This window comes from Misgurnus anguillicaudatus, chromosome 10 (assembly GCF_027580225.2).
Source record: "Misgurnus anguillicaudatus chromosome 10, ASM2758022v2, whole genome shotgun sequence".
NCBI classification, from domain to species: domain Eukaryota; kingdom Metazoa; phylum Chordata; class Actinopteri; order Cypriniformes; family Cobitidae; genus Misgurnus; species Misgurnus anguillicaudatus.
The window spans coordinates 11,490,229-11,511,197 of record NC_073346.2 but is presented as its reverse complement, the minus strand read 5'-3'; the positions used below and the strand labels follow the sequence as shown (position 1 = coordinate 11,511,197).

The 20,969-nt window shown below is 36.8% G+C and overlaps 3 protein-coding genes and 1 long non-coding RNA gene across 4 annotated transcripts; 1 reads left to right on the top strand and 3 right to left on the bottom strand.

Annotated features, from left to right (window-relative positions):
• Positions 1-144: 144 nt before the first annotated feature.
• Positions 145-12,810, top strand: LOC129447708 (uncharacterized). Its single transcript, XR_012371447.1, has 7 exons — positions 145-870; positions 4,960-5,039; positions 8,657-8,729; positions 11,635-11,731; positions 11,819-12,209; positions 12,356-12,527; positions 12,629-12,810. It is a non-coding gene; the product is annotated as an uncharacterized lncRNA (long non-coding RNA).
• On the bottom strand, positions 2,283-3,888 carry LOC141367321 (uncharacterized). Its single transcript, XM_073872666.1, has 3 exons — positions 3,771-3,888; positions 3,248-3,685; positions 2,283-3,155 (listed from the first exon to the last, which is right to left on the bottom strand). The coding sequence occupies exons 1-3, from the start codon at positions 3,886-3,888 to the stop codon at positions 2,455-2,457; spliced, it is 1,257 nt and encodes a 418-aa protein (XP_073728767.1). The 3' UTR covers positions 2,283-2,454.
• Positions 6,116-8,169, bottom strand: LOC129447704 (uncharacterized). The gene is made up of 4 exons (XM_055209453.2): positions 7,545-8,169; positions 7,294-7,449; positions 7,012-7,197; positions 6,116-6,917 (listed from the first exon to the last, which is right to left on the bottom strand). The coding sequence occupies exons 1-4, from the start codon at positions 8,167-8,169 to the stop codon at positions 6,217-6,219; spliced, it is 1,668 nt and encodes a 555-aa protein (XP_055065428.2). The 3' UTR covers positions 6,116-6,216.
• Positions 11,388-13,572, bottom strand: LOC129447702 (uncharacterized). The gene is made up of 4 exons (XM_055209451.2): positions 12,805-13,572; positions 12,554-12,709; positions 12,272-12,457; positions 11,388-12,178 (listed from the first exon to the last, which is right to left on the bottom strand). Exons 1-4 carry the CDS (start codon positions 13,427-13,429, stop codon positions 11,478-11,480), a joined length of 1,668 nt encoding a protein of 555 aa, XP_055065426.2. The 5' UTR covers positions 13,430-13,572; the 3' UTR covers positions 11,388-11,477.
• Between the last annotated feature and the right edge of the window lie 7,397 nt (positions 13,573-20,969).

The window sequence follows — 20,969 nt, the reverse complement described above, 5'->3', positions numbered from 1 at the left end:
TCAGACATTCTGTAGGGTGGAAATAGTTTCTTGCACAGAAGGTAGATTTCCAAATAGGCAGAGACTGGGGCAGAGAGAAACAGATGGGCGGAGCCTAGTTTGTACTGCTGGTCACATGGGTTAACCGGAGTGGTTCGTATCTATTATTTTACAGTAATTTTGAAGATTTATGCTGCGTTTCAGGCAACCTGTAACCCGTAAATCACGACTTCAAAACGAGTTCACGGGTGTGAGTCACGAGTTTGACTGCCGTTCCAGTGCACTTTCACAGGTAGAAGGCTGTAAAAACACGGGTTACAGGCTGCCTGGTACGCATACTCCCAGTTCAGAGTCGTGGTTTTGAAGTCATAATTCACGTGCTCAAAAACCATTTTTTATATTGGACAAAACTGTTTTGGTGTTTTTCACTGCAACAACTAAGTGACTTTACGCGACCCACAGTTTGAACTACCCCGAACAAGCCTCTTTAACTGTTTATGGGGTTACCAAAGCACATTCTATTAATAGCTTAAATTTTAACATGTATTTTATTTATTACAATTTTATATGCTTCCTTTATGTATGTTAACATTTTAAACAATGACAAATCATATCAAAAATAAAATAAACAAGTAAAACAAAATGTTATGGGTAGACTTTACCAAAACTTTAAAAATCATTAACATAACGTTGTCATCATTTTCAAAGATATTTTTTTTCAGCTGATGAACAATAAAACATTGACAGGCAAATTAAAACGAGAAAAAACAAAATCCAAATTAAAAGAGGCACATTCAAAATTTGAAAAATAAGCGCGCGAGCTCAGAATAAACATTACGTTAAGTCCGTTAGTGTTGACAGTGGCTGAAAAGTTATGTTGATTTTACATCGGTAAGTCGCATTGATATTTTGTAGGAAATCATTTCAGTGTAGTGAAAACCTGTATCTTACCTGATTTCTAATATTATATAGGCCTTTCAAAATTAACTCGTTAACATAAACTAATTTTAACGCCACCTAATTTTATTAACGAGCGATTAATGCAACCCGCATTTTCTGTTTGACCCTTGGTCTAACGTTAGCCAGTTTTGAGACAATATCTGGTCCGAGCTGTCTAAATGAGTCGGAGGTTTTCATAAAAATTAGAACATGAAGCCTTCGTCTAGCGAATGCAATGGTCATTAATTTGAAAATCTAAATGTAAGTTATATTTTTGTACGTTTTCTTGGAGGTTACCGTTCGCATGCTAAAAGGGCGTGTTGCAGGGTTACTTTTTCAACGAATTTGTGCAATTTGCTTGTTGGTAATAAACAAACAAACTGTTATTCATTGTATTTTATGTTGTTTGGTATCACAAAACGGAATATAATACGTAGGTACTAATACACAAAGGATGCGTGTCCATCCATCCGGTCCATACACTTGCACGTTTCATTTTGCTTTTGGTTTTAAAACATGCAGGAATTAAAAAATAGAGTGCAGTACTTGCTTGATGGTAAAAGAGTTAACGTAAACTTATTGAAAGAGATAAAGTTCGGGACCTGATAATTAATGTTAAAAGAGTTATAAAGACACATCTGAAGCGCGTGCACAAAGACGTGTGAGTGCCCGACCCTAATACATAGACAGAATTAAAAAAAATATCTGTTTTGACAAGAATTCACGCAGATATAAACTGTTATTTCTTAAGTAAATGTTTGATTTACTGTTTAGGAGAAATACCTGATGTGTAACATTATAGATCCTTCCATTATGCCTCAAGATTATATGGAACATGAAATGTGAAATCATCAATTTCATTTTATTTCTCAATTTGGCCGGAATGATGCTTCATCACATTGAAAATGAAATAATTTAATTTAATGTTTTAATTTTTATTTTAGCACTTAATTTTCAAATTTGGGACATATTTTGCGATTTAAATAATAATTTAATGTAATTAATTGATTTAAAAAAAGACCAAAAATACCTTCCATAATCATTAGATCATAAAACTGTCTGTCACAGTGTCAATCAAATAAGTTGAACATATATTGATATTGTTTTTGACTTTGTGTGTGCCAAATCTATTCGTTTTTTGTGGTAATTTGGGATTTTTCTGAACTCTTTAAACAGGTAGCTCCATCAGAATTTGTCAGATTCCAACAAATCATGCATTGTTTTGAAGTTTTTTAATAGAGAATATCAAATTATAAATAACTAATTTATCTATCTTAAGTTGAACTGAACTATGATTTTTAATTGTGTTATTTATTCAATTGTATAATTTATTAGAAAACAATAAACATAGCAAATTGAAACCCAGAAATTACGAGTATAAACCAATTACAATGGAAAGATTTTAAATGGAAAGACAACTGTAATTTTTAATGACTTTTATTTACAAATGTAAAACAGAACTATGTACAGGAGGTTTCGGGTTGGAGGACGTGGAGGTCACACCTGAAGAGGAGGCATCAGGAGCAGGAGGAGGTGTTAGAATGTCTCATTGAAGCGGTTATACTTATTAATAAGAAGATGCTTCATCGCCGGACTGTTGGTGTATTTTTCCAGCAGTAACTGTCTGTCTCTTTGTTCCTTTTCTTTTCTTCTTTTCTTCTCCTCTTTTTTTCTGGCTCTTTGCTCTGCCCAGGTATGAAGAAGAAACAGTCCTTTTGTTTTGTTCACAGCATTGGTCTTCTCCTGACCTTTGACTTGAGGTTGAGCAGCTCCACTGGTACCATTAGAACGTACTTGAAACATCTTCATGATATTTTCATCAATTTCATCTCTAGTCTTTTGGAAGACATGTTTCTCGTCAGTGTTGGTCTCTATAGATGCTTTTTCGCCAGGTGCTTCCTGCAGTTCTGGAGCTTCTAGCTGAACTTCATCCGTTTCACTCTGACTCTCCATCTCCAGCGTTTCTACTATTTTTTCCATCCAACAAAAGGTTCGATGTCTTTCCGTCCCAGCCTTTGGTCTTCGCCGGCATCCGTTATCCTTCAGCTCAGATTGAGAGATGAACTGCACATCATCATCTTCAACACACCCGCTGTCTTCATACTCAATGTCCATTAGGATGTCAGTGAGTTGTGGAGTGAGGTCAGACTGGGATGAAGTAGTTGACAGTGTTATCACCTCAGTATATTCAACATCTGAGCTAAGCAGAGCAGATCCAACTGGCAGTGGATTTGACTCTAAAGAATGAAAGGACAAAAAGGGTTAAGGTAAGATTTTAACCTCGACACACAATTGAGTTGTATTTTGTGATGTAATCTTAAAGTCTTACCTTCGTGGTTTGTTTGGATGTGAGTCTGCCTCTTTATCTGTCCCGTCTGTTGCAGTGTTTCTCTCTGTTGCTCTGATTCCTCAGATGCTGAAGCGAAGTAAGCAACATCTAACACCAGCAGCTCAGACACTGAAGAATAAAAGCATTTGACCTCCTCATGTGCTGGAGCTGATGTACGTAGAGCAACTGGTGTTGGCAAAGAAGATGGAGACAGTCTGAATGTTTCAAGCTCAAAAGACAACACAGTTTTATCTTGGTATACCTTGCTAGGATTTCTCTTACCTGTTTGCTTTCTTTTGATGAAAGTTTTCAACTTTTTCTCTCCACTCAATAAAACGTGTTGCTCTGAATCTTTAGCAGCTTCCTTCAGTTTTGTCTCCTGAGTATCTTGAGGATTTGGACTGAATGCCGCACTTCCAACCGGCAGTTTAGTGGACCCTAAAGAAAGTATGGAGATAGTTGTAAAGTCTTTACCTCAACACACAATGAAGTTGTATTATATCACATCTTTGTAATCTTAAACTGTTCCCTTCAGGGTTGGTTTTGTTGAGACTCTGCATCTTCATCTCTTCACTCGGTTCCTCTTTGTTTATGTGTTGCTCTTTGGCTCTTATGTTGAGTTTCCTCCTTGAACGCCTCATCTCAGGTGATGTAGTTGAGTATACTGGAGTAACATGTATCACCCTCGGTTCAGCTGCGGGTGTACATGGAGCAACTGGTGTTGGCAAAGGAGACAGAGACAGTCTTGCTGTTTCATTAGACGATGGAGATGCATCTTGGTGGTTTTCTCCTTCTGTCCCAATGCGTTCATGTGTTGCTCTGAGTCTTTGACTCTTTTTCTGGGGGGTTTTGACGTCTCAGGTGCTGAAGCAGAGTTTTGAGGAGCAGCGTTTACCACCAGTGGTTTCAGTGCTGACTTTCTCTTCATCCCTTCAGTATCATCTGTCTTTCTTTTCTTCTTCTGTTGTTCTCTTTCTGACTTTCTCCCTCGACTGCTTTCTGTTTTCTTCTCAAACTCAGTCTTTGTTTCAGATGCGCTGTACTCCAGCACAGGATCCAGACTCACTCGCTTTTGCTCTATTTGATGGCATTTCTTTAAGGTCTTCCTCCTGTGCGCATCACATCTGAAATCTCTCTGTGTAGAGTCAGACGGACGCTGTATTTCTCTTTGTCCTTGCTCCTTAATACAGCCAAGCTGTATGAAGAGACTGTTTGCTAGTCCCATGTCTTAACGTGTTGAACAGCTGTTTTAATATGCATGTACTTCACACACTGTCATTAGTTTACTGATCACCAGTGACAACCGATGATGTCATCAGAAATATGCTGAGGAGCAGGAGCCAATAGAAATGAACTCAAAACATTTTGAAAAATGCATAAAATAAAGAAATAAATATAAACAAATGTAATTTTGCAATAACTTTTAAAACTGCATCTAATGACTCATGTAATTAATTAAATAAAGTTTTTTTATATACACATGTATGTTTACAATATTTCCAGCAGTATCTGGCCTTTAAACTTTTAGAAATTAAATTTCTTTTAATTTTCTGTGCTGATTTAAGGGAAAATCTGGAGAATAGATGTAACAGAATTACTTTATTTTTTATTATCAACTGAAAACATGAGGGAAATGTTTATAAACAGAGGATGGAGAACAGTTACTGTAGATGCTGTGTGTGTCTGATCAAAACTTCACGTGTGTTTGACAGATGAGTGAGTGTTGGGTGTTAATGACGCCATCTAGCGACTGAAGCGAACAAGAAATGATCAGCAAAGTAACTTTACAGAGGTGAGTCTGTTTGTCTTTACTTTTTATGTGCTTGTTTAATCAGTGCCGCAATCACATATATTGTAGTATGTGTTTAAAGTCTCAAAGTAAATGAGTTATAGGCTGAATTGTATTTGGTGCCGTAAACTTTGTACAACGCATTTGGTCAATCTCATTGTTTAACAGCGCTCGTCAATGTCAGTAAAATGATTGAGGTAACCAATCAAATTAAAGAACGCGGAGTTACCGGCCAATCGAATCAAAGAAGGCGGAGTTATTGACCAATCAAATCAAAGAGGGCGGGTCGGGAGTTACCGTGACAGGAATTGCGCTTATTGAATGTGGAGCTGTGCATTTGAGTTTTATCGGTGACAGAAAGTTCTTATTAAACATGTAATATTTAACAAATGTTTTATCATAGAAATCTTACACGACCCACAGTAATATTCATTAATGCTACATAACTTCGTTTGGAATTAAATATATGTCAGTGATTCATGTCATGTAATTCTTCATGGTGTGAGGAGACAAGAAACATGAACAGCGTCTTGTCAGAGATCAGATTAGGAAACATTGTGTGCATTTTGTGAATTAAATCTGACTTTACCTGAAAGCCTTTTAGTAAATTCAACTGTGTAAAAAGATTATGAATTAATCTCAAAGTGAGAGCGTTATTATTATTATCTTCAGATTTAAACTGAACATGATAAACCACAAGGCTTTGACTGTATTTGTTGCATTTAAAAATATATATATATAATTTAGAATAGTTCAAATGCATTACTTTACAATAAATTTTAGTTATTTAGTTACTTAACTCATCTCTTTCATTCTCCATTCAATTTGATTTTTGTACTAGTTCTCTCTTGTCTGCAGACTGTATTTTGATTGGTCCATTCTGTTCTGGGTCAGATCACTGTGTCTTACTTTACTGACACAGACAAACATGAAAAGACAGAAATGGTTGCACGGCACATCGGCATAACTGATCAAATGGTTGCCTATAGCAGCCCAATTATGAATACTGACCCTTTGGATGTGATACTGAATGCACTGTATGTTTTAATGAAAGACAACTTTAATTACTTTTTAATAACTTTTATTTACAAATGTAAAACAGAACTATGTACAGGAGGTTTCGGGTTGGAGGAGGTGGAGGTCACACCTGAAGAGGAGGCATCAGGAGCAGGAGGAGGTGTTAGGATGTCTCATTGAAGCGGTTATACTTATTAATAAGAAGATGCTTCATCGCCGGACTGTTGGTGTATTTTTCCAGCAGTAACTGTCTGTCTCTTTGTTCCTTTTCTTTTCTTCTTTTCTTCTCCTCTTTTTTTCTGTCTCTTTGCTCTGCCCAGGTATGAAGAAGAAACAGTCCTTTTGTTTTGTTCACAGCATTGGTCTTCTCCTGACCTTTGACTTGAGGTTGAGCAGCTCCACCGGTACCATTAGAACGTACTTGAAACATCTTCATGATATTTTCATCAATTTCATCTCTAGTCTTTTGAAAGACATGTTTCTCTTCATTGTTGGTCTCTATAGATGCTTTTTCGCAAGGTGCTTCCTGCAGTTCTGGATATTCTAGCTGAACTTCATCCGTTTCACTCTGACTCTCCGTCTCCAACATCTCTACAGTTTTTTCCATCCAACAAAAGGTTGGATAACTTTTCGTCCCAGCCTTTGGTCTTCGCCGGCATCCGTTATCCTTCAGCTCAGATTGAGAGATGAACTGCACATCATCATCTTCAACACACCCGCTGTCTTCATACTCAATGTCCATTAGGATGTCAGTGAGTTGTGGAGTGAGGTCAGACTGGGATGAAGTAGTTGACAGTGTTATCACCTCAGTATATTCAACATCTGAGTTAAGCAGAGCAGATCCAACTGGCAGTGGATTTGACTCTAAAGAATGAAAGGACAAAAAAAGAGTTAAGGTAAGATTTTAACCTCGACACACAATTGAGTTGTATTTTGTGATGTAATCTTAAAGTTTTACCTTCATGGTTTGTTTGGATGTGAGTCTGCCTCTTTATCTGTCCCGTCTGTTGCAGTGTTTCTCTCTGTTGCTCTGATTCCTCAGATGCTGAAGCGAAGTAAGCAACATCTAACACCAGCAGCTCAGACACTGAAGAATAAAAGCATTTGACCTCCTCATGTGCTGGAGCTGATGTACGTGGAGCAACTGGTGTTGGCAAAGAAGATGGAGACAGTCTGAATGTTTCAAGCTCAAAAGACAACACAGTTTTATCTTGGTATACCTTGCTAGGATTTCTCTTACCTGTTTGCTTTCTTTTGATGAAAGTTTTCAACTTTTTCTCTCCACTCAATAAAACGTGTTGCTCTGAATCTTTAGCAGCTTCCTTCAGTTTTGTCTCCTGAGTATCTTGAGGATTTGGACTGAATGACGCACTTCCAACCGGCAGTTTACTGGACCCTAAAGAAAGAAGGAATGGAGAGAGTTGTAAAGTTTTTACCTCAACACACAATGAAGTTGTATTATATCACATCTTTGTAATCTTAAACTGTTACCTTCAGGGTTGGTTTTGTTGAGACTCTGCATCTTCATCTCTTCACTCGGTTCCTCTTGGTTTATGTGTTGCTCTTTGGCTCTTATGTTGAGTTTCCTCCTTGAACGCCTCATCTCAGGTGATGTAGTTGAGTATACTGGAGTAACATGTATCACCCTTGGTTTAGACGCAGATGAAGGAAAGGATTTCTCCTTCTGTCCCAATGCGTTCATGTGTTGCTCTGAGTCTTTGACTCTCTTTCTGGGGGGTTTTGACCTCTCAGGTGCTGAAGCAGAGTTTTGAGGAGCAGCGTTTACCACCAGTGGTTTCAGTGCTGACTTTCTCTTCATCCCTTCAGTATCATCTGTCATTCTTTTCTTCTTCTGTCGTTCTCTTTCTGACTTTCTCCCTCGATTGCTTTCTGTTTTCTTCTCAAACTCAGTCTTTGTTTCAGATGCGCTGTACTCCAGCACAGGATCCAGACTCACTCGCTTTTGCTCTATTTGATGGCATTTCTTTAAGGTCTTCCTCCTGTGCGCATCACATCTGAAATCTCTCTGTGTAGAGTCAGACGGACGCTGTATTGCTCTTTGTTCTTGCTCCTTAATACAGCCAAGCTGTATGAAGAGACTGTTTGCTAGTCCCATGTCTTAACGTGTTGAACAGCTGTTTTAATATGCATGTACTTCACACACTGTCATTAGTTTACTGATCACCAGTGACAACCGATGATGTCATCAGAAATATGCTGAGGAGCAGGAGCCAATAGAAATGAACTCAAAACACTTTGAAAAATGCATAAAATAAAGAAATAAATATAAACAAATGTAATTTTGCAATAACTTTTAAAACTGCATCTAATGACTCATGTAATTAATTAAATAAAGTTTTTTTATATACACATGTATGTTTACAATATTTCCAGCAGTATCTGGCCTTTAAACTTTTAGAAATTAAATTTCTTTTAATTTTCTGTGCTGATTTAAGGGAAAATCTGGAGAATAGATGTAACAGAATTACTTTATTTTTTATTATCAACTGAAAACATGAGGGAAATGTTTATAAACAGAGGATGGAGAACAGTTACTGTAGATGCTGTGTGTGTCTGATCAAAACTTCACGTGTGTTTGACAGATTGTTGGGTGTTAATGACGCCATCTAGCGACTGAAGCGAACAAGAAATGATCAGCAAAGTAACTTTACAGAGGTGAGTCTGTTTGTCTTTACTTTTTGTGTGCTTGTTTAATCAGTGGCGCAAACACCATCAGGGTCCGGTCCTTTATATATATATTGTAGTATGTATTTAAAGTCTCAAAGTAAATGAGTTATAGGCTGAATTGTATTTGGTGCCGTAAACTTTGTACAACGCATTTGGTCAATCTCATGGTCTAACAGCGCTCGTCAATGTCAGTAAAATGATTGAGGTAACCAATCAAATTAAAGAACGCGGAGTTACCGGCCAATCGAATCAAAGAAGGCGGAGTTATTGACCAATCAAATCAAAGAGGGCGGGTCGGGAGTTACCTTGACAGGAATTGCGCTTATTGAATGTGGAGCTGTGCATTTGAGTTTTATCGGTGACAGAAAGTTCTTATTAAACATGTAATATTTAACAAATGTTTTATTTTAGAAATCTTACACGACCCACAGTAATATTCATTAATGCTACATAACTTCGTTTGGAATTAAATATATGTCATTGATTCATGTCATGTAGTTCTTCATTGTTAGTGTGAGGAGACAAGAAACATGAACAGCGTCTTGTCAGAGATCAGATTAGGAAACATTGTGTGCATTTTGTGAATTAAATCTGACTTTATCTGAAAGCCTTTTAGTAAATTCAACTGTGTAAAAAGATTATGAATTAATCTCAAAGTGAGAGCGTTATTATTATTATCTTCAGATTTAACCCTTGTGCATCAATTAAAAAAAGTTACACATAGGTTCACAGGGGACAAAAATGTCCATGTCCAAAAAGACATGGAAAAAAAATATTAATTATAGAATCATATTTTTTTCCACTTTCACTGATGCCATTTTTTAACCAACATCAGCTCTAATCACAATGACCAAACATTCATTAATTTTCAGAATTTTAACCCTTTAAATGCTGGTTTGTTTACACAATGCCACTGCTGTTTTTATGAAAAAGGAAACATTTTAATTATTTTCAATTTACTAAATGCTAAGCAGATTTTTTTCTTTGAGTATTTCAGCCTTGGATATGTCAATGATTAACAACAACATTAATTTTTATGCATTCATATTTTTTATGCAGTATCAGATTTAAAAAAAAAAGTTACCTCTCAGGTCCATAAAGGACAAAAAATGTCCATGTCAAAAAAGTGTCATAAAAATATTATAGATTATTATTTTTTTCCACTTTCACTGATGCCATTTTTTAACCAACATCAGCTCTAATTAAAATGACCAAACATTCATTAATTTTCAGAATTTTAACCCTTCAAATGCTGATTTGTTTACACAATGCCACTGTTGTTTTTTATGAAAAAAAAACGACACCTCCTTTGCAGTGGTTGTAGTCTTGTGATTTCCAGTACAATATATTTTTTTTCATTCAAACTGTTCACACACGCACACGCTCACACACACACACAAACACACACATGCACATTCTGGTTTCCATGTTTTGTGGGGACATTTCATAGACGTAATGCATTTTATACTGTACAAACTGTATATTCTATTCCCCTTACCTACCCGATTCCCTAACCCCAACCATCACAGAAACACTTCTCCTACTTCACATTTTCAAGATACATCATTCTGTTTGATTTATAAGCTTGTTTTCTCATGGGGACCTCAAAATGTCCCCACAAGGTCACAAAAATACTGGTATTCCTATCTTTGTGGGGACGATTGGTCACCACAACGTGATAATTACCAGGTACACACACACGCACACACACACACATAACATTTTCAGTACACACATACAAACCACACTCTGACATCCATACCAACACACCCACACAATTATAGCTTCATAATATATTTAATTGGCTCTATAATATGCATAAGCAGAAAACAACAATAAAGCGATAATTTGCTTTATATGCCAAACCTAAAAAAATGGCACCATCTGGTAAAAAATAGTAAAAATTTAAATTTTGAAGCCTTGCCAACAGAATGAAAGCCTGTTAACAAAGATTGCATCATTTTATAGTTGAATAGCACCGGGATTAAAAATTGCAGTTTTAATGGGTTTCAATGGGGACATTTTTGTCCAAAAGGTCCTGAGAGGAAGTATTTTGTGTACCTAGTAGAAAATAGATTTTTTTAAAGGAAATGAAGGTGAAATATTAAAATTCCAATAAAAATGCACACCTGTGGCAAATTTTATGCAGTTAGCATTAACGCAGGCAAAGTTATCAAAAAAATAAAAATGAAAAAGACAAAAATGTCCTCAAGGATGCACAAGGGTTAAACTAGTAAACATGATAAACCACAAGGCTTTGACTAGAGTGTATTTGTTGCATTTAAAAATATATATATATATAATATAGAATAGTTCAAATGCATTACTTTACAATAAATTTTAGTTATTTAGTTACTTAACTCATCTATTTCATTCTGTATTAAAATTTAATTTTTGTACTAGTTCTCTCTTGTCTGCAGACTGTATTTTGATTGGTCCATTCTGTTCTGGGTCAGATCACTGTGTCTTACTTTACTGACACAGACAAACATGAAAAGACAGAAATGGTTGCACGGCACATCGGCATAACTGATCAAATGGTTGCCTATAGCAGCCCAATTATGAATACTGACTCTGTGGATGTGATACTGAATGCACTGTATGTTTTAATGAAAGACAACTTTAATTACTTTTTAATAACTTTTATTTACAAATGTAAAACAGAACTATGTACAGGAGGTTTCAGGTTGGAGGAGGTGGAGGTCACACCTGAAGAGGAGGGAGTAGGAGGAGGTGTTAGGATGTCTCATTGAAGCGGTTATGCTTATTAATAAGAAGATGCTTCATCGCTGGACTGTTGGTGTATTTTTCCAGCAGTAACTGTCTGTCTCTTTGTTCCTTTTCTTTTCTTTTTTTCTTCTCCTCTTTTTTTCTGGCTTGTTGCTCTGCCCAGGTATGAAGAAGAAACAGTCCTTTTGTTTTGTTCACAGCATTGGTCTTCTCCTGACCTTTGACTTGAGGTTGAGCAGCTCCACCGGTACCATTAGAACGTACTTGAAACATCTTCATGATATTTTCATCAATTTCATCTCTAGTCTTTTGAAAGACATGTTTCTCGTTATTGTTGGTCTCTATAGATGCTTTTTCGCAAGGTGCTTCCTGCAGTTCTGGAGCTTCTAGCTGAACTTCATCCGTTTCACTCTGACTCTCCGTCTCCAGCATCTCTACAGTTTTTTCCATCCAACAAAAGGTTGGATAACTTTTCGTCCCAGCCTTTGGTCTTCGCCGGCATCCGTTATCCTTCAGCTCAGATTGAGAGATGAACTGCACATCATCATCTTCAACACACCCGCTGTCTTCATACTCAATGTCCATTAGGATGTCAGTGAGTTGTGGAGTGAGGTCAGACTGGGATGAAGTAGTTGACAGTGTTATCACCTCAGTATATTCAACATCTGAGTTAAGCAGAGCAGATCCAACTGGCAGTGGATTTGACTCTAAAGAATGAAAGGACAAAAAAGAGTTAAGGTAAGATTTTAACCTCGACACACAATTGAGTTGTATTTTGTGATGTAATCTTAAAGTTTTACCTTCATGGTTTGTTTGGATGTGAGTCTGCCTCTTTATCTGTCCCGTCTGTTGCAGTGTTTCTCTCTGTTGCTCTGATTCCTCAGGTGCTGAAGCGAAGTAAGCAACATCTAACACCAGCAGCTCAGACACTGAAGAATAAAAGCATTTGACCTCCTCATGTGCTGGAGCTGATGTACGTGGAGCAACTGGTGTTGGCAAAGAAGATGGAGACAGTCTGAATGTTTCAAGCTCAAAAGACAACACAGTTTTATCTTGGTATACCTTGCTAGGATTTCTCTTACCTGTTTGCTTTCTTTTGATGAAAGTTTTCAACTTTTTCTCTCCACTCAATAAAACGTGTTGCTCTGAATCTTTAGCAGCTTTCTTCAGCTTTGTCTTCTGAGTATCTTGAGGATTTGGACTGAATGACGCACTTCCAACCGGCAGTTCACTGGAACCTAAAGAAAGAAGGAATGGAGAGAGTTGTAAAGTTTTTACCTCAACACACAATAGAGTTGTATAATATCACATCTTTGTAATCTTAAACTGTTACCTTCATGGTTGGTTTTGTTGAGACTCTGCATCTTCATCTCTTCACTCGGTTCCTCTTTGTTTATGTGTTGCTCTTTGGCTCTTATGTTGAGTTTCCTCCTTGAACGCCTCATCTCAGGTGATGTAGTTGAGTATACTGGAGCAACATGTATCATCCTTGGTTTAGACGCAGATGAAGGAAAGGATTTCTCCTTCTGTCCCAATGCGTTCATGTGTTGCTCTGAGTCTTTGACTCTCTTTCTGGGGGGTTTTGACCTCTCAGGTGCTGAAGCAGAGTTTTGAGGAGCAGCGTTTACCACCAGTGGTTTCAGTGCTGACTTTCTCTTCATCCCTTCAGTATCATCTGTCATTCTTTTCTTCTTCTGTCGTTCTCTTTCTGACTTTCTCCCTCGATTGCTTTCTGTTTTCTTCTCAAACTCAGTCTTTGTTTCAGATGCGCTGTACTCCAGCACAGGATCCAGACTCACTCGCTTTTGCTCTATTTGATGGCATTTCTTTAAGGTCTTCCTCCTGTGCGCATCACATCTGAAATCTCTCTGTGTAGAGTCAGACGGACGCTGTATTTCTCTTTGTCCTTGCTCCTTAATACAGCCAAGCTGTATGAAGAGGCTGTTTGCTAGTCCCATGTCTTAACGTGTTGAACAGCTGTTTTAATATGCATGTACTTCACACACTGTCATTAGTTTACTGATCACCAGTGACAACCGATGATGTCATCAGAAATATGCTGAGGAGCAGGAGCCAATAGAAATGAACTCAAAACATTTTGAAAAATGCATAAAATAAAGAAATAAATATAAACAAATGTAATTTTGCAATAACTTTTAAAACTGCATCTAATGACTTATGTAATTAATTAAATAAAATTTTTTATATACACATACAATATTTCCAGCAGTATCTGGCCTTTAAACTTTTAAAAAAATTAAAATTCTTTTAATTTTCTGTGCTGATTTAAGGGAAAATCTGGAGAATAGATGTAACAGAATTACTTTATTTTTTATTATCAACTGAAAACATGAGGGAAATGTTTATAAACAGAGGATGGAGAACAGTTACTGTAGATGCTGTGTGTGTCTGATCAAAACTTCACGTGTGTTTGACAGATGAGTGATTGTTGGGTGTTAATGACGCCATCTAGCGACTGAAGCGAACAAGAAGTGATCAGCAAAGTAACTTTACAGAGATGAGTCTGTTTGTCTTTACTTTTTATGTGCTTGTTTAATCAGTGCCGCAAACACCATCATGGTCCGGTCCTTTATATATATATATTTTGTAGTATAATTGTATTTGGTGCCGTAAACGTTGTACAACGCATTTGGTCAATCTTATTGTCTAACAGCGCTCGTCAATGTCAGTAAAATGATTGAGGTAACCAATCAAATTAAAGACGGCGGAGTTACCGGCCAATCGAATCAAAGAAGGCGGAGTTATTAACCAATCAAATTAAAGACGGCGGGTCGGGAGTTACCGTGACAGGAATTGCGCTTATTGAATGTGGAGCTGTGCATTTGAGTTTTATCGGTGACAGAAAGTTCTTATTAAACATGTAATATTTAACAAATGTTTTATTTTAGAAATCTTACACGACCCACAGTAATATTCATTAATGCTACATAACTTCGTTTGGAATTAAATATATGTCATTGATTCATGTCATGTAATTCTTCATGGTTAGTGTGAGGATGCAAGAAACATGAACAGCGTCTTGTCAGAGATCAGGGCCCGTATGTATAAAGCCGCTCAGAGTAAAATTTTAGTCTTAACTGTGTCAAAATTCTAAGAATGACGTCATTTTACTCTTATTCCTAGACTTAAAGCTCCACTGTGTAGGATCTACTCCCATCAAGCGGTGAAAGTCTATATGACAACCAACTGAATATTACTTTCTAGCCCCCCCATTCGGAACGCGTTTTAACTCGTACGGTGGCCCGGTGTAGCAGCCGATCCTGTTCCCCTCGGAATGTCTGTTCCCCTTGTTGCTTTTTGTACACCCAGCTGTTTTTTCTGAATATTTATTTTATAGTTTTAATTGTTGTAAGCTGTATTATGTTGTAGAAACTCTGTAAATATGCTATACCATACTAAAACATTTAAATAAATAAAAAACACGCAGATATTTAGGTACCTGCGCCTGCGCTGTCGGCAGAAACGCTTTGTCGACTGGAAGGGGGAACACAAATTCCGAGGGGAACAGGATCGGCTGCTACACCGGCCGTGTCATGCCAAGGTTAACATGGCTTCCAGTAGCTACAAAGCAAAAGCAATGAAAAAAATGAACAATTTGCAATGTCATTTGCGTGTGATCCATCAAAGCACACAGATTTATGTTTAACGTGGAAAAAGTCTGATTGTATATATCCGCTTAAAATCACATACAAAAAGCAACCATAAACGTAGCTTAGACACTCCTTTTTCATCCAAGCGAGGAAATTATCACAGGGGCTGTTAAACTTGGTATTAAGATGTGTTTTCGTCGATCAGATCACAAGTGGACGAGAGAGACACATTACGTTTACACTTGGTGTTTAAATCCGTCTCTTTTTGTCCATTTTCGACCGCTTCTCTTCAGATTACTGAGGAGATGGCCTGTGGACGAGTCCCTCCCCTGTCATTTAATCATGAGCTAGAGTAATGACGGGTTTAAATGGACGCGAACTAATATGTCAGAGTCCAATGCTTATGTTTAAGTAAACGTTACATGTCCGTGTATATGTAAGAGCTTTCTCTGATATTGGTGAAATAAGATCGCTCAACTTTCACACGCTTGTAAAATGAAACGAAAGACGCGCAGATCAGACGCTTTTATCAATGAAAGGCTAAAAATAGCGCTGTACACCGTGTGTTTGTGTTAGAGGTCAGAAAAGATGAAAAACATTTATCTCAGTAACAGTTAAGTTACCTCAGATTACATAAATGGGCGGAGAGACGGCGTGTGGCTGTTCCAAGACATTAAACCACATGCATGTTTACACTAACAAGTGTTACGCATACCCATGCTATAGTTAGCCAAGGAACTATAAAACTTCAAGTTTACAACATAAACTGTATATGTAAACGAATATGCTGAATTACCTGTGGTGAAGATAACTTAGCAACTTCATTGTCCAATGAGACCCATCTTGGAAAACTAACTCCAATATTGACTTTGGTCTTGATGTTTTTCCTGTCGCGTTGTCGTTTAAAATCCCTGTTTCGCTTCCTTGGCGACTTGTTTTAATGTCCTCGAGAATAGTTCTTCAACAGGCTTTCAAAGCATTAGATCGCAGGTTTATCACGGCGTGCGGCCGAAGGATTCAGTCTAACGCAGGTCGCATATCCGGGCTGCATACGTCATCAAGCCTGGTTTATTTAAATTAACTGAGCATTACATTCGCAAGTCATAAGCATATTACATCAATTTACAATTAACTAAGAATAAATGTCAGCTTTATAATTGTTAATATTCTGAAATAAGACTGTCTTGATGACGTATACCGCCTACACATGCAACCTCCGTAGGCTTCAGCTCGCGGCCAGCTTGAGTGTACTCTGAAAGCGCGAAAGGCGGAGCTTGAATTTCAGGAATGTCCCTCGTCGGCGAATGTATTTCAAAGATGGAGGCACAACATGGATTCAGCCAGAGAGCGACTCGATCGTATGTATTTTAAATAGCAGATTCTACACTTACGAGAATACTTTGATTAGTGGGGTGGAAGTAATTACACTTGAATGAGCACATACTTTTGGAAGAAAACATGGGTTTTTGCTAAGAATTAACTAAAAAAAGTACACACTGGAGCTTTAAGAAGACATTTGATTTATAAAGCATCCTAAGTGTTAAGACTAGGTCTCAGCTCCTAAATTATTTAAGAGAGCTGGAGAGGTCTCTTAACCTAGTTAAGAGTAACAAGAGGGCAGCAGCCAGAGAGGCAGAGGATCATGCACTTTACAACAAAAAATTGTTAGAATTACTTTAATTCAAATGTATTTCTATAGTACTTTTGAAAAAAAATATTGTTGCATTGTTGCAGAGCAGAAAATGTACAATATATACATGTTAGTAGTATATAGACAGTAGATAGAAATTAATATAACATGAAATATAAAGAGTATAAGGTTTTTATACAATGTATATTATATTACACAATATAATTACAGTATAAGATGTATATTAGTAAAAAAAACATATTTAAGTGCTAGCACAGTACCAAGAATTTTTATGGGATTATTAAGAGAGCAATTGTATATACTTAAATGGTATATACTTAAGCAATAAGGTACGAGAGGCTGTGCTGTATCGTGAATAAGTAACGGCTGAAGGGCGTTGTTAGGCACGACGCGAAGCGGAGTGCCTGCAACCCCTTCAGCCGTTACTTATTCACGATACAGCACTTGCCTCGAGTACCTTATTGCTTTTATAAAACGGTTACCACACAATATTAAAGTAAAAAAAAATTAGTGCAACTTTCATGAAGTTAAATCAATAAAAGCATTCCTTCCGCTAGAAAAAATAGTCCCTGAATGCAAACAACAACATGGAAGCTCAAATAAAAACAACAAACTGCTCTCAGACTTTGTCTCATTATATGTTTATGTGTTGCTAAGGGTGTTGCTAAGGGCGCAGTGATATTAAATAGAACCGTTGGGTGAAGCGGTCATAGCAGTGTTTTATTGTGAATAAAGCACACCTATTGACCAATCAGAATCAAGGATTGGAACTAACCGTTTTATAAATTTGAATAAAATACACTGTAAAAAGTTAAAGTTGAATCAAATTATTGATAATGCCTAAAAATGTCATGTTTTTTCAACTTAAATCTTTCAGTTTAAGTGAAATAATTAAAGTTAAAAATGTTTAAATATTAGGTGTTACCAATTGAAGTAAGTTTTTAAGTAGAGACGCTTTTACATTTTAAAGTTTATGATAGGTAAATAAAATACCATAAAAATGTAAATAAAATCTACAATAGCATTATCAACCTCAAAAATTGCGAAGTATATACAAGGTTGCAGTGACATCATTATGTAAAGTGATATTAATAGAGTATAAAACCCTGACCCAAAACATAATGTTAGCAATGTTAGCAGTGAGCAAGCCAAAGAAAGCGACAAAGATGGCAAAAATTAAAACTTTGTTTAAGTGGAGAAGTCCAACTTAACTTGATCATTTTGTTCAGGCTTGATCATCAAAGTATTTTTTTTATCTAAGTGTTTGCAAACTTTAGTCTTTTTTTATAAACAGCTTGTGAGTAAAATCAAAATGATATTATTCATCATCTTCATTTTTTTTTAAATAGTATTACGTTTGTCTATTTCATTAACATGTTCAATCTTAATCAAAATTGTTCAAAATCGTGTAAAATAAATGCATGTACTTATTTGTCATATTGTTAAACATTTCTTTAAGCAAATTAAAATTAAAATATTTAAATACTGATATAATTTGAATGTCTTCATGATTCATGAATGTATGGTGTCACATGCTGCTGTGACTGTTTAACATTGCCGGCTTTCTATTGGCTGATTCAGAGGCTAAGGGCGGCCATTTTGTGTTGAAATCATTGTAGTCCTTAGTTTGCGGCACTTAAGTCAGCACTTAAGAATGAGTCTTACACTTTACTGAAAGTTGCTTTCAGCTTCTTTATAAACGTCTTCTATTCTCAGACTGGTCCTACTCCTTACTAAGAATTTTTTGACACTTAAATCATAGCTTAAGACTATTCTTAAGAGCATTTCTGAGATGTTTTATACATACGGGCCCTGATTAGGAAACATTGTGTGCATTTTGTGACTTAAATCTGACTTTACCTGAAAGCCTTTTAGTGAATTCAACTGTGTGAAAAGATTATGAATTAATCTCAAAGTGTGAGCGTTATTATTATTATCTTTAGAGTTAAAGCAACACTATGTAGTTTCCATGTAAAAATGACTTACAGCTCCCCCATGTGGTTGAAAAGCGCAACAGTGCCTGGTATCAGACACTCTTCTGCAGGCAGGGGGAGGGGCGGGGCTGTGTTTCCTACCCTCCACCACCACTTTCAGAGTGTGCTTGTTGCAGCTAGGAGGCTGCTCAGGTTGCAGCAACAGTAAAATTTGTTCAGTTAAAAGTTGTTCTATCACTGAAATAATTTTAGAGACAATATTTAAAGGTAAAAAAAAACTACATAGTGTTGCTTTAAACTAAACATGATAAACCACAAGGCTTTGAATGGAGTGTATTTGTTGCATTTATATATATATATATATATATATATATATATATATATATACAGGCCAGCTGACAGTCTTGCCTGGGCCCGGGACAAGATAATCTTAGAGCCCCCCCCCCCCCCCCCTTACTTTTTACTGGTGACAAGACAATTGCCATTATCAGATTCAGGACCCACGAATATTGCATATTATACATTGTATAAAACATTTATATAGTAGTTAAATGTAGTAGGCCTACTGACACTGTATACTGACACAAAGTTTCATAATCACGTATGAATTATGAACAGACTATTGGAAATGTCAGTAAAACAACTTCAGCTAATATTATGCCATGTTTGGACTGAAAATGTAATAAATATTACTCCTCTCTTTAGAAATTAGAAGTAAACATATAGGGCCATATTTTAACGATCTAAGCGCATTGTCTAAAGCGCACAGCGCAACGTCTAAATGGGCGTGTCCGAATCCACTTTTGGGAAAATGGTTTGTGCGCTGAGCGCATGGTCGAAAAGGGTTGGTCCTATTGTAATGAGAGTATTTTGGGCGTAACGTGCAATAAACCAATGAAAGTCTCAGCTCTCATTCCCTTTGTCTAATCCCTATTTAGATGACGGACTTTGTAAACTGAAAAACTAAGCGGAGGAAGAAGATCCCCAGTTTAAGATTAATGTTAAATAATTGTGTTGTTTTTCACTTGTATTGAAATTGTTATTTTTTTATTAAAACCTTTAAAACCCGTTTTCTTTTAGTCATGGAAGTAAAAAAGCAGGCTTGTAATTGCCTTAAATGTATGGCTATCCAATATCATCAAAAAATAATTTACAAGTACGTAAGATAAGGTTTGTACTCTAAAAATACTTTATTTGTAACAAACAGGAGATAAAGAATTTACAAGCGGCTCTCCCCAGATAGCAAAATTGCTGTGGCCCAGATCTTGTTCACATCTGACACCTTCATCTGGCCCACCTTTGGCATGGAATGATGGCACTTGAGCGGTCCACCTCTTTTTTTCCAGATCTTTACCACAAGCAAACCATAGAAACGCCACATGTCAGCCAAACACAAAGGAAATAATGCAGATCTGGCCCAAACCTGGGTAATAGTTAATTTAAATTTTGGCCCAGATTCAGCCCAGACCCAACACCATTCACTGGCCCACACCTGACATGGATTGATGGCACTTCTGTGGTCCACTCCTGTTTGATACGTCTCGCCCACAAGCAAGCCAGAGTGATGCCACAAACAGAGTATGAATCTCAACCATGGTGACAATTAAATGAAAAACTTCATGCTGCAATGCATGCTGGGTATTAACAAATTACAAATCTCATCCAGGACTCCCAGCATGCACTGCGACATGGCTAAATAATGAACTTTTTACAATTTTCTTTGTCACCATGGTTGAGATTCATAGTCTGATTCTTGATGTTTGTACGGCCGAAGTGTACAGCGGCTATTTTTTTCCAAATTTTCTAAAATTCCTTGATGACAAACTGCTGTGAAAGTGCTGGATCTCATATACAACATTGACAGAAAATAACTTTTGATGAGTAAATCCTTTAATTAGATGATGATTTTTACCATTATATACCAACCACCACAGAATTGCAATATTAACTGTACATAATAATAATAATAATAATACATTTTATTTATAACGCCCTTTTCATTCCGAAGAATCTCAAAGGGCTACAAGGACAGCGACAATAATAATTACACAAAGATATGCAAGTAAAACCATAAAAACAATAAAATAATCAGCACAAATAAGCCTTTCTGAATAAAAAGGTCTTTAGTTCAGCCTTGAAAGTGTCCAAACTCTGTATTTCTCTCAACTCAGATGGTAGATGATTCCAAAGCCGTGGTGCAACTGAACAGAATGCTCGGTCCCCCATAGTACGAAGATTTGTCTTTGGGATATGAAGAAGTAGGTGGCCTGATGATCTTAGAGTGCGGGGGGAGGGTTTCAAG